General features: G+C 42.8%; 1 protein-coding gene across 1 annotated transcript in view; it reads right to left on the reverse strand.

The window, feature by feature from the left end:
• Positions 1–541: 541 nt before the first annotated feature.
• Positions 542–12,790, reverse strand: part of Mis18a (MIS18 kinetochore protein A) — an 18,653-nt gene continuing 6,404 nt past the window's right edge. The window contains exons 2-5 of the mRNA XM_031364362.1: positions 9,125–9,191; positions 5,835–5,957; positions 1,656–1,752; positions 542–791 (exon numbers count right to left, since the gene is read on the reverse strand). Of these exons, the coding sequence (XP_031220222.1) occupies positions 711–791; positions 1,656–1,752; positions 5,835–5,957; positions 9,125–9,191 (368 nt within the window). The 3' untranslated portion in view covers positions 542–710. The remainder of the gene's footprint in view (positions 792–1,655; positions 1,753–5,834; positions 5,958–9,124; positions 9,192–12,790) is intronic.

A 12,790-nucleotide genomic window follows, 5' to 3' on the forward strand; every position in this document is an offset into this window, starting at 1 on the left:
AAGGAAGAGGGAAGCCTGACTCTTTTTAGCACTTGCTGATTTCTCTAGTGCAATACCCACCCCCACTCTGCCTGACTTCAAGCTGCCAGCAGTTTGCCAGCAGCTCAGGTACTGCTACCCTTCCGACTCTGGCTCCTGCAATCCACAGGCCCCTGCATGGCCCATGTTCTGTTTGATGCATACATCCAATTGTTAAATGAGACCACTAAACGTGGGGTTCCCACAGACATCACAGTTTGGATCTCCCAGGCCTAGGGGCATGCTCCCAGTTACACTCTAACGTTCTGAGAATGATCAGACATGGAGAGCCAGCCCTGCAGAGTGCTGTGACAGGCCATCTCTGTACATAGGGAGGGGGCTGGGTGGAGCAGAGCACAGTGCATGCTTACTGAGTATATAGATTTCAAGGCCCCAGAATTTTTTTTTAATCTCAAAAGTAACAAAGTTTTTAAAAGGTAGAAAAATACATATGTATATACACATATACATATACACATACACACATACATACAACAAATTTAATAGAAAAAGAAGACAAAAAATCACCCCAGTTTTTTTTATTAAAATTAAAGCCTCCAAATCCCATTTTGCCATGCATCATAAACTGGCTTTCTAATTCAAACATGGAAACAGTACCTCATCCTAAATTAAAGGCAGAGAAACAGTGTGTTAGGAACAAGGGTGGAGCATGGGGGCGTATAGGACACAGCTCAGCTGTATTGGCCGGCCAAGGACAGTTTCGATTCAACCTCCCATAGCTTCGTTTGCAGGGCTGTCAGAACATCTTCCATCTACCAAATTGAAAAGGCATGGAGAGATACAAGTGTGAGTATAATTAATTACTCAGAGTTTAATGATTAGACTAAGCCATTCCACTCTGAATGCTATGTGTGACATAAAAATGTTTGCTCTACCAAACTCGTTAGCAGAGTGACTGACACATCCTGATGACCTTATTAGCTTTAGTCATAGCCCACCATCTACAGCTATACATGCATTCACCATCTTGCCTATCTCAGGAAACATTAGTATTCAGCAGTGAGCTGTCTATACCAGGCAAGGCAATTTGCTTAAGGCCACAGATGGCTTAGCAGGTAAGCCTGACAACCTGGGTTCCACCCTGAGACCTGACTGGGGATCTGACACCCTCTTCCAACCTCCACAGGCACCACGCATGCATATGGTGTATATGTGGACATGTAGGCAAAACACACAAATACACAGACACATGAAAAAGAAAACAATTTAAATATTGCTTTGCTCAAGGGCGCATTTCTGCTTTAGAATGCTGTTTTGGTCTCGGTGTGGAATGTGCTTGGTGTTGATACAGCTTCAGCTCACAGCCCAGCTCCCTAACAGGCCATGAGCACTTTCTCATGGTGAAAGTGCTGAGAGGAAAAAAACAGTGACATCATGGGGTCACGTGGAGGGGTCATTTGATCGCTGTGGGAAATCATTCAAAGGCATACATTTAAGAATTCAAATCCCAGCAACCACATGGTGGCTTACAACCACCCATAATGAGATCTGATGCCCTCTTCTGGTGTGGCTGAAAATAGCTACAGTGTACTTATGTATAACAATAAATAAATCTTAAAAAACAAAAGACAAAAAAAAAAAGTTTTTTTTTAAAAAAAAAAAAAGAATAAAATTACCTGCTTTATAGACTTCTCTATTTCAACTCTGCTTTCAAGATTGAAAAGCTCCTTGTCTTCTGACACGATTTGCTTTTGGGAGGACCCTAAAGTATAACTGAGGTGTAGCACATTACAGAATTAAAGTATGAAAAGGAATAGACATCAAATTCATAGCAGCTCACAATGCTAGCTCTAAGTCCATTATTCTGAGCACCAAATAACTAAACACAGCCATTCTCTCTTCATGGAGACCCAAGGAAGCCAAACTTCATAAATGCATCCCTCCCTAGGCTTTGACCAGATGCCCTCCAGATTCACTTTCTATTAGAAATATGCACTATTGGAATGGCACGTAAGAAGCCACTGCTTGTTTTACATGACTTTCCAGAAGAAACATAGATATTTTCATGTTTGTAGAATAGATCCTTGATTATCAGGATCTGGACAACCTCAGGGTTAGAGAGACAGTCAGTAGTTAAGAGCACTTGTTGCTCCTACAGGAGCTGAGTTCGGTTCCCAGTGCCCATATGGAAGCTCAGCCTCCCTAGCTCCAGTTCTCGGGGATCAGTGACCTCTTCTGGCTTCCAGAGAGCCAGGCTCGCATGCGGCACACATACATAAATGCAGGCAAAACACCCACAAACATAAAATAAAAATAAGAAAAGCTTTGAACAGTAAGATTTAGACAACCTGCAATTTGTGTTTTACACAGCTCTCTAGGGTCATGGGGATGATCATCTGATTAAGTAATACGAATTTATTTTTTAAAAAAAACTAGCAGCAGCAGCAGCAGCCTGGCCCATGAGAAAGTCACCTGGTGCCAACTACCACATAATCTCCACACGAGGAAGACATGCTCCTTCCATTTCTTTTACTCATACAGCAACTTCACGCCACCTTATCAAGTAAGTTGTCCAGGGCTGCTGAGACAGCTCAGCAGTTAAGAGCACTGGCTGCACTCCTGGAGGATCTAGGATCAGTTCCCAGCACCCACATGGCAGCTCACAATGGCCTAACTCCACCCCCAGAGATCCAATATTCACTTCTGGCCTCTATAGGCACTACACACATGTAATGCACAGACATGTAATACATACAGGCAAAACACCCATACACATAAGATAATAAAGAAATAATAAGCCTTCTTTTGGAAAACCTATGGATTATACTTCTGAAAAAAAAAAAAAAGCATAGTAAACAAAACCAGAGAGGATGATTAGTACCCTCTTTAGAAGAAAAAGGAGTGAACTGGAAAAAAAATAGATTTAAAAATTTTGTTCAACTGTAGATAAATGTTACACTGGGTAAACACTTCTATAACAAACTCAGACTCCTCAGCATGTTGTCCCATAAGGTAACATGGATCCTAAATTCAATTCTTTTTTTTTTCCCCCCGAGACAGGGTTTCTCTGTGTAGCCCTGGCTATCCTGGAACTCACTCTGTAGACCAGATTGGCCTCAAACTCAGAAATCTGCCTGCCTCTGCTTCCCAAGTGCTGGAATTAAAGGCGTGTGCTTCCACTGCCTGGCCCTAAATTCAGTTCTTAAGGAGAAAAATAACTTCAATATTGTGTTCTAGGACAAAATAGTCACATTTTTTCTTTTATACTAATATTATCACTTTAAATTTTTTTAGCCTGGCATGGTGGCACATCCCTGTAATCCTAGCACCTCAAAGGTTGAAGCAGGAGGATCACTGAGTTCAAGGCTAGCAAGGGACATAGGATGAGACCCCCACCCCCACCTCAATCTTAAAATGAGAAAAATAAGCTGTGAATTCTACCTCTCTACCTCCTGAATGAAGGTGCAATGTGGCCAGCTGCCTCAAGCTCTGTTATCACACCTTTCCACCACTGTACCCTCAACGTCTGAGCCCAAAGAAGCCACCCCTTCTTTAAAAAGAAAAGAGAGAGAGAGAGGGCTGGCAAGATGGCTCAGTGGGTAAGAGCACTGACGGCTCTTCCGAAGGTCCTGAGTTCGGATCCCAGCAACCACATGGTGGCTCACAACCACCTGTAATGAGATCTGACGCCCTCTTCTAAAGACAGCTACAGTGTATTACGCTGGAGCAAGTGGGCCAGAGCGAGCGGGCGGGGTCATCCTGAGTTCAATTCCCAGCAGCCCACATGATAGCTCATGGCCATCTGTACAGCTACAGTGTACTTATACACATAAAATAAATAAATAAATCTTTAAAAAAGAGAGAAAGAGAGAGAAAGCGAGGAGGGGGAAAGTCAACTAGTTATGGTACATAGCGTTACTTCCAGCACTTGGGAGATGGAGGCAGAGGCACAGGAAGGTGGATCTCTAAGTTGAAGGCTAGCCTGATCTACACAGCAAGTCCAGGTAAGTCAGGGCTACATAATGAAACCCTGGTTCAAAAAAACTAAAACAAGCCGGGTGGTGGTGGTGCACGCCTTTAATCCCAGCACTTGGGAGGTAGAGGCAGGCGGATTTGAGTTCGAGGCCAACCTGGTCTACAGAGTGAGTTCCAGGACAGCCAGAGCTACACAGAGAAACCCTGTCTCGAAAAACCAAAAAAACAAAACAAAACAAAAAGAACCCACCCTTCCCCCCCAAAAAACTAAAACAAAACAAAAAAGAGAGGGATTTGTTCCAATCCCATTGGATTAAAATTTCTATCTTCCATTTTATCATTATTTATTCTAAGGAGAGATCTTGCTGGGTACCCAAGGTTGGCCTCACTCCCTACTCGGCCTCCAGAGTGCTGAGGTGACAGGAGTGTGAGCACACATCGCTAAGATGTCCTCTCCTTCACAGGCATGTGCACCCTCAGTTCTGCCACTGACCCTGAGGAGCGTCTCACAGGTTTAGGGAGCACTGCCTGGGACCATCAGTCAAACGCACATGCTCTGTAACATGGGACCATCAGTCAAACGCACATGCTCTGTAACACGGAGCATGGCTTGCTTAGTGACTCTTCCATGTGAACTAGCTTATAGATTATAAAACTTTTATTTAAACTTGTCTGGTTTAAAAAGATGGCAAATATAATTGAAAATTTTAAAAATGTATGAAATTCTCTAGAAATCTTGCAGAATACAGCTATTTTCTTTCATTTTGGAACAAAATAAAACAAAACAAATCAGAAAACAAATTACTACCCAGATACTTCTTCATTACAGTAAAGAACTTAACTTATAGTTCTAGTCCTCTAGAATATCAAAGGGACTCCTTTAGTAAAAGATTCTGAAATGCCAATTCTTCACGTCTTTCTTCTTGGGAGTCAGAGGAAATTCCAAGACAGTCTCATAGATCCCACGGCCAGCTCTCTATGTAGCTTGAAGTCCCAATCCTCCTGCCTCCACCTCCCAAGTGCTGAGATTCCAGGGTGCACCACCACACTCACTTTATACAGTGCTGGCCTCTGAGGCCAGGGTTTTGTACATCCTGGGCAAACACTCTACCCTCTGAGCTATATCCCCCAGCCCCTCCCTCATCATGAACTTTGAAGGCAGTGGTTCAAAGTTTGTAGAGAGGTCATGATCCCTACAGAGGTCAAACAATCCTCTCACATATCAGACATCCTGCACATCAAATATTTACATTACCATTCTATAGCAGTAGAAAAATTACAGACATGAAGTAACAATGAAAATCATGTCATGGTTTAAGGTCATCACAACCTTAGGAACTGTATTAAAGGGTTGAAGCACTAGGAAAGTTGAGAATCACTGCTCTAAGAAGTTCATACTGAGGATGGAAAAGTGAGGGCAGTACATACTGGTCCACACAATTACTCAAACATCTCGCCAGGGAAACCCGGCACCTGCAAAGCAGGAATATTTGCTTCAAGGGGATCTTAACTTTGAAGTCAGCTAGGAGTTTATACTGAAACGGTAGCACACGCCTTTAGTCCTAGCACTCAAGAGGCAGAGACAGGCAGACCTCTGAGTATGAGGCCAGCCTGGTCTACTTAGTGAGTTCCAAGACAGTCAAGGCTACAAAGAGAAACCTTATCTTAAAAAACGAAAACCAAAAAAGTAAAATAAACGATAAATAAACAAAAATTTCAATTAATTTTTACTTCAAAAAAAAACCACACATTTTCTCTTACAATCTACTGTCTGTCTCTTCTAATACTGAATAAATTGGACTCAAAGCAGGATAGAGGGTGACCACTGGCTTTACTGTGAGAACTAGTCATGAGGTGGCCACTCATCTATTAAGACCTACCTTTCAATGGCTTCAACGCTGAGGCAGAACAAGTCCCTCTTGTAATCCAGGTTCCTGGGAGTGCATCTGTACACATGGCCAAGGCTGAGGGAGCAGCCCGTACAGTGCAGCGCCTCAAGGATGCTGCAACAGAGAAAGGCCACCACTTAGGGAGAAAACAGCAATCTCTAAGAATCCTCCTTGCTAAAACCCAGGAGCTGGGGGCTGGCAAGATGGACCCATATACTGAAACAAGAGTTATCCTTGACCTCCATAAACACAGACAGACAGACAGACAGACAGACAGACAGACGTATGCACACAAGCACGCAGGCAGGCGCGCATACACACACACACACACACACTTAAAGAAATAAAAATTAATGTCGACTAAGTACAGCCCATAAGCCCTTAGGTAGTTGAGGTGGACAGGGTCTATTCTGACCACTTGCTGCTGCTGCTGCTGTTGAGACAGGGTCTCCTCTATAGCACAGCCCTCCTACCCCATCCTCCCATGGCAAGGGCTAGGTGACAAGACTGCTTCAGCACACACAGCATGAGGAAGAAAAGAACAAAGGCAGGAAGACTCGGGAGAACTGCATGCACATCCCTAGGCTGAACCACCATGGACAACAAATGAAGAGGGACATGAACAAACGTCAAGGCAGGGTTTTCCAGAACACAGAATCCTTGATCTGGTATTATAAGACAAACTATTTAAAATCTGGACAAGCAACAAAAAGATTCCGCATATCCTGTTCTTCTAGTTGGGCTGCCTGTGTGGCCTCAATGGGAGAGGATGCACCTAGCCTCACTGAGACTTGAAGTGCCATGGTGGGAGGATACACAAGGGAGACCCCACCTACTCAAAGAAAGGGAGGGGAGAATGGGGGAAGGACTGTGGGAGGGAGTGGCCAGGAGGGGGGCAGTGAGCAGGATCTAAGATAGATGATAGATAGATAGATAGATAGATAGATAGATAGATAGATAGATAGATAGATAGATAGATAGGATAGAAAGAAAGAAAGAAGGAAAGAAAGAAAGAAAGAAAGAAAGAAAGAAAGAAAGAAAGAAAAGAAAGAAAGAAAGAAAGAAAGAAAGAAAGAAAGAAAGAAAGAAAGAAAAAAAGGAAGAAAGAAAAGTATCTTCATTCCTCCTAAATATGGGACCTGTTATCACTAATTATCTGTTCTTGACATCATACCAAAGGGAGCCACTGAAGAGCCAGACAAAGCAGGACAGACATGGGGATGTTTTTTAATTATCACAACAACATATGTAACAAAGGTCAAACAGATCACCACTGGGTAAAATTTCACTAGTGATATAACTGGTTAAGCTATCTGCTGCTTATTCTGTACTAAGTTTCTATGGCGTGTTTAAAAATTTTTTCATAAGAAATAATATACGGGGCTGGTAAGATGGCTCAGTAGGTAAGAGCACTGACTGCTCTTCCGAAGGTTCTGAGTTCAAATCCCAGTCCATACTAATCCAGACCTTAGAATACCCTTGGGGAGCAGTAGGGAGTAGGAGGCCACTATCATTGGGCCCAACTCAGCCTATCATTGAACAAGACTGAGAAGCAGTACCAGGCACTATAAAGCGACTTAACAAGAACTGGCTCAATCGTAAGTAAATGATTCAATCCTCGATAAAGGATAGAGATCAGAAAAACAGAGGCAGAACTGCTAGTTCTATAGCCCACTTCTGAAGCTCATCTCATGCCTTGGTTGACCACTGCAATGACTTATTCAGATGTTCAGTACAAAGGACCTTTTGAAAAACACATAAGCATCCCAAAGCAATACAGTATTTCACAGGGCCTTAGTGAAACTCCAGACAATTTAAGGCAATACAAACGATGAGTTTAGGTGATGTAAGTAAAGAGCTCAAATAACTTCCAGATCACTGACTGAGAAAGGCAGTTCCCTTCTCAAATCTCTACCAATTTGAAGCTGATTTAATGGGAACATAGACAGTATAAAATAGTGAACCTGATACACAGGCCTGACACACATGGAGAAGGTGACTCAAACAGGGAAGCAGACAAAAAAGAATGCCTCAGAGGAAGGAAGACAAACGCCACAGTCCCTGTGAGATTTACTGTAACCAGAGCGCTAGCACAGGGAGAAGGTAACTCCTTGGGCTTATTGCCTTTGGCCACAAAAGGAACGTCATCTAAACTTGAGATTTCTGGGACTGGAGAGATGATTCAATGGTTAAGAGCACTAGCTGCTCTTGTGGAGAATCAGGTTCAATTCCCAGTACTCACACTGCAGCTCATAACTGTCTACAACTCCCAATTCCAAAGGCTCCAATGCCCTCTCTGACATTCGTGAACACCAAGCACACACACAGTGAACATGCGTACATACTTGGAAAACACTTATAAGTTGAGATTTCTAAACTGTGACCGTCTACCTGGCAGCAGCATAATCTGTCACACCTACATCTTTATCAATATCAATGCAATTTCCTTTCCAGTTTCTATAATACTTTATCGGAATGGGGTATTCCAACGTTACTAAAACCATTATCAAAACCTTCAAGTCAGTGCCACCTCTGGCTTCCCTGAGTACTACACATTAGTTTCTACAGCTCACCAAGACACAGCTCCTATCTGGGGTAGCAAATATAAAAGGCAGAGCCTTCACTCAGTGTGCTCAGGACAGCACTTTCCAGACACTAGTGGTCAGCATTGACAGTTATCTGTCCCCTCAGTCCAGCAGTGGGCACACAGAACCTAGGATTGGTGTCCTTGGAACTAGTTACTATGGCCACAGATGGCCTTCTGTGTGCCCCAGTCAGGCGTGGGTGTCAGCTCTGTATTCGTATTTTCTGTCTGCCAGGACAAGGAAAAGACACTAGAACAGGACACTTTCAACTTGGAGATTTTAAGATACCTATTTTCTGGTGGCTGGTGAGATGGCGCAGCAGGTAAGAGCACCGTTTGCTCTTCCGAGGGTCGTGAGTTCAAATCCCAGCAACTGCATGGTGGCTCATAACCACCCACAATGAAATTAAAACAAAACAAAACAAAACAAAAAGATACCTATTTTCTACATTTACTTTCCATTTTCTTTGGCACCAAACTCAAAGGCCTAAAATCAGTGTTAGATATACTTTCAGAATCTTAGAAACTTCCACTTTCCTATCTAAAGGGGCTATCACCATCAAATAATGGATTTTTACTTTTAAATGCATTCAATTACAATGAAAAGTTATATCTCAAGCAATCTCACAGAATGGTAGAAGACTTTTCCTTAAAATTCAAATTTTCTCTGACATATCCACATAAATACCTTACTTACCAACCATCCTCATCTTTGTACTTGGACAGCTTCTGTTCCTTATCCACAGAGACGTTAGAGGAGACGCCTGGAAAGATAGGTGCAAGGCTTTGTTAGTGTGGTTTGTGGTAACACACCTGCAGACAGGAAGTTTTAACTCAACTTTAACTTACATTTAAGAACTCAGAGGACTGGGGGAAAAAGAGCCCAAAGACTGGTGGGGAGTGGGGTATGTATGTACATGGTTCAGCACTAAAGGGACAGGGGCCTTCTGGGAGAAGAGATGGAACAAGAGTTACTTCACATCCTTCTCTAAAGACCAGTGGGATTAATAAATGAACAAAATTACCCAGGGAAGAGCAATGGTGGAACTTGGCCTGTGAATATCACAAGCTGTAAAGCACAATGAAAAGCTACCAGGTAGAGTGAAAGTGGGACCAAGAGCAAGACCAAAGAAGAAGGCTATTACTGCACCTCCAGATTCCAACAGAGCTCCTTTCTCTAAACGTGACGGAGCAGATCCCAGCCAGACACTGTGCATTTAGACACATCACAGCTGGGCCAGGGATACAGTACAAACATTCCAGAGGGAAATGAAGAAGCGCTGTCAGTTGGTGTAATGGCCAGAGCAACCTCCTGATTTCACCCTCTTCCATGGTGCCTTAGCAAGCCTGGTGCTCACAAATGTGGTTGCTCGAAGTACAAGCTGGGATGTATCCCATGAGTTTAGTTCTCAGGGCTCTGAGTATCATGCTAGCAAGCCTTGAACTATCAGCACCGCCTCTTGCCTGGAGAGTTCCTGTGGTGATACAGCTACAGTGTTGTGTTAGTCTTCCTCCAGGCTTGTTCAAGAAGACCTGACTCCTGTCACTTCTCTGCTCAGCAATAGATCCCCAGTGTTTCACCACAGTCTGTAAGTCCCTTCATTCCCTGGTTGCTTTCTAAAGCTTGTCTTCATTCCACACTAGCCACACTAGCCTGGAACCCTTTGTATTACCTACTTGCGGGGACTGGGAGACACTCAATCAGCATTTACATATAAAGATAACAAAAAGACATTTTCCAGCACCCAAACTTGACATTTCCTTGGGGACACTTGTGATAATTAAACAACTCAAGAATGTGAAACTATAAATTTTAAAATGTTATTCGTTTCTTAGTGTTTTGCCTGTGTGCACCAAGTGCATGGGTGGTACCTGTGGCAGCAGATGCCCTGTATTGGAGTTACCAATTAAACCACCATGTCAGGGCTGGGAACTGAACTCTGGTCCTTTGCAAGGGTTCTTGACCACTGAGTCATCTCCCCAATCCCTAGGCAGCACAATATCAGAACTGCAATATAAAGAAAAAATCAAAATGTGAAGGCAGAACCTTGAACAGAAAATACAGGAACTCCAGGAACAGCAAGAGCAGCAAAAGGAAAGATATGAAGCATGGGCACAGACCTTAAGAGAGGAATTTAAAATGTCAACTAAGGAAAGTGCTCAGGTTGACACAGAAGATACAATTAGAGAAAGCCAACCCAAGGTTATTAGAAAACAAACTTTAGTCTATCCAGTTAATATACAACAAAGACCTCCAGATGATGGTTATCCACAGGGTTATCAGGAATTTGAATGTCAACCCATGGATGTGTTCGATCTGAGAAAGTTAAGGAAAGTGTCACTAATTTTGAAACGCATTCACCATTTGTAAAACAAATCCTGACTTCTTGGTCTATTAAAAACAGAATAATCCCCTAAGACTTGAAGGATATGGCAAGAGCAATGCCAGAACCTGCTGCAAATTTACAATGGTTTGCACAGTGGAGAGACAAGGCGAGGGAGATAGCATGATGAAATAGAGCCAGGGGTAGAGAAATTTCCACAGACCAGATGCTTGGTGAAGGTTGCTTTGCTAAGGTAGAGGTGCAGGCTGCATATGATGAAGAAACCCTGGCACTGTGTCAACTGTCAGCCTTAAAGGCCTGGGACAAAGTCGCAGAATCAGGGAAGAGACCTGAACCATTTACTCAAGTCATACAAGGTCACAAGAAACCTTCCCTGACTTTTTACAAAGGCTGACTAACCTCAGCTGTAGAAAGGAATGTATCAGACCCAGCAGCAAGAAAGGCAATAATTGAGCCTTTAGCCTTTGAAAATGCAAATGCTGAGTGTAAGGAAGCAATCAGACCACTGAGGGCAAGGTCAGCATCAATAGATGAGGGGATTCCATATATAGCTGATGTTGGATCTTGCTAGCCTGATATGACTGTAATAGGAGAAGATGCCACTAGACACCTAGAAATGACCCAAGATTTCAAATGTTCTAATTGTGGTGAGCAGGGTCATCTCAGAAATGACTGCAGGGAAAATCAAAGTGATATCAAAAGGGGGCCTATGCCTTCTGGAATATGTCAAAGATGTCGCAAAAGCTGACATTTGACTAGGGAATATAGAGCAACAACAGACAAATGGGGCAACCCCCTGCCAAAAAACTCCCAGGGGGGGCCTCTCGAAGACCCCAATGCCAGGCAGGGAGAGTTATCTTCCTCAGGACAATTAAACATTACTGCTTCAAAAACAGATGTTCTGAGACCAGACAAGGCTGAGGTAAGTTCTATAGACAATTCAAAAGGCCTCAAAGGGAGCCAAAAAAAAATATTTTGGCAAACTTCTATAGAGGATCAAAGACCAAAACTAAGAATACTAATAAACAATATTGAGACTGAAGGAATGGTTGACACTGGAGCAGATGTCACCATTATCTCTCCAAAATCTTGGCCTGTAAGTTGGCCATTTCAAGAGGTAGACATCCAATTTCAAGGAGCTGGGACCTGATCCCAAATAAAGCAAAGTATTAGATGGCTTAAATGTATGGGACCAGAAAATCAGGTAGGTAAATTGAGGCCATACGTGGCTGATATAGTCATTAACTTATGGAGAAGAGATCTATTACAGCAGTGGAAAACCCAAATTAATATCCCCTCAGTCTGTGTCTAGCCATGAAACCTGTCAGGCTCCTAACAAAAATTTTAAATTAGTTAGGGAATGTTATCAACGACAGTTACAGACTATCCGAGCTGTCCATAATCAGATACAGCAGTGGCTGAGAATTTAGCTCTACCCCAAGGAACCACTGCTGCCAAGACTCCAACAGCCTTACCACTAAGGTAGCTGACTGACCAGCCCATCTGGATTAATCAATGTTCTATGACAAAAGAAAAACTACAGGCATTAGAACAGCTAGTCCAGGAGCAGCTGGAGGCTCAGCAGATAGAGGAGTATACAAACCCTTGGAATTCTCCAGTATTTGTCATTAAAAAAAAAAAAAATCTGGCAAATGGAGAATGCTGACAGATCTCAGAGCGATTAATGAGATTATTCAGCCAATGGGTTCCTTACAGCCTGTGTTCCCATTGTCTTCCTTGTTGCCTAAGGAATGGGCTATCATAGTGATTGATCTGAAAGACTGTTTTTTCACCATTCCTCTATATGAATGTGATAAGGAAGGGTTTGCTTTCTCAGTACCTACCTTCAATAGAGAAAGCCCAATAAAAAGATATCATTGGAAAGTCCTGCCACAGGAATGTTAAATAGGCCTACCTTGTGTCAATATTTTGTACAACAGCCATTGGAGATAATTCGAAAACAATTTCTCCAGTCCATTATTTATCACTCTATGGATGATATCCTATTGGCTGATCCA

Source organism: Mastomys coucha, unplaced genomic scaffold (assembly GCF_008632895.1).
Source record: "Mastomys coucha isolate ucsf_1 unplaced genomic scaffold, UCSF_Mcou_1 pScaffold12, whole genome shotgun sequence".
Classification (NCBI taxonomy): domain Eukaryota; kingdom Metazoa; phylum Chordata; class Mammalia; order Rodentia; family Muridae; genus Mastomys; species Mastomys coucha.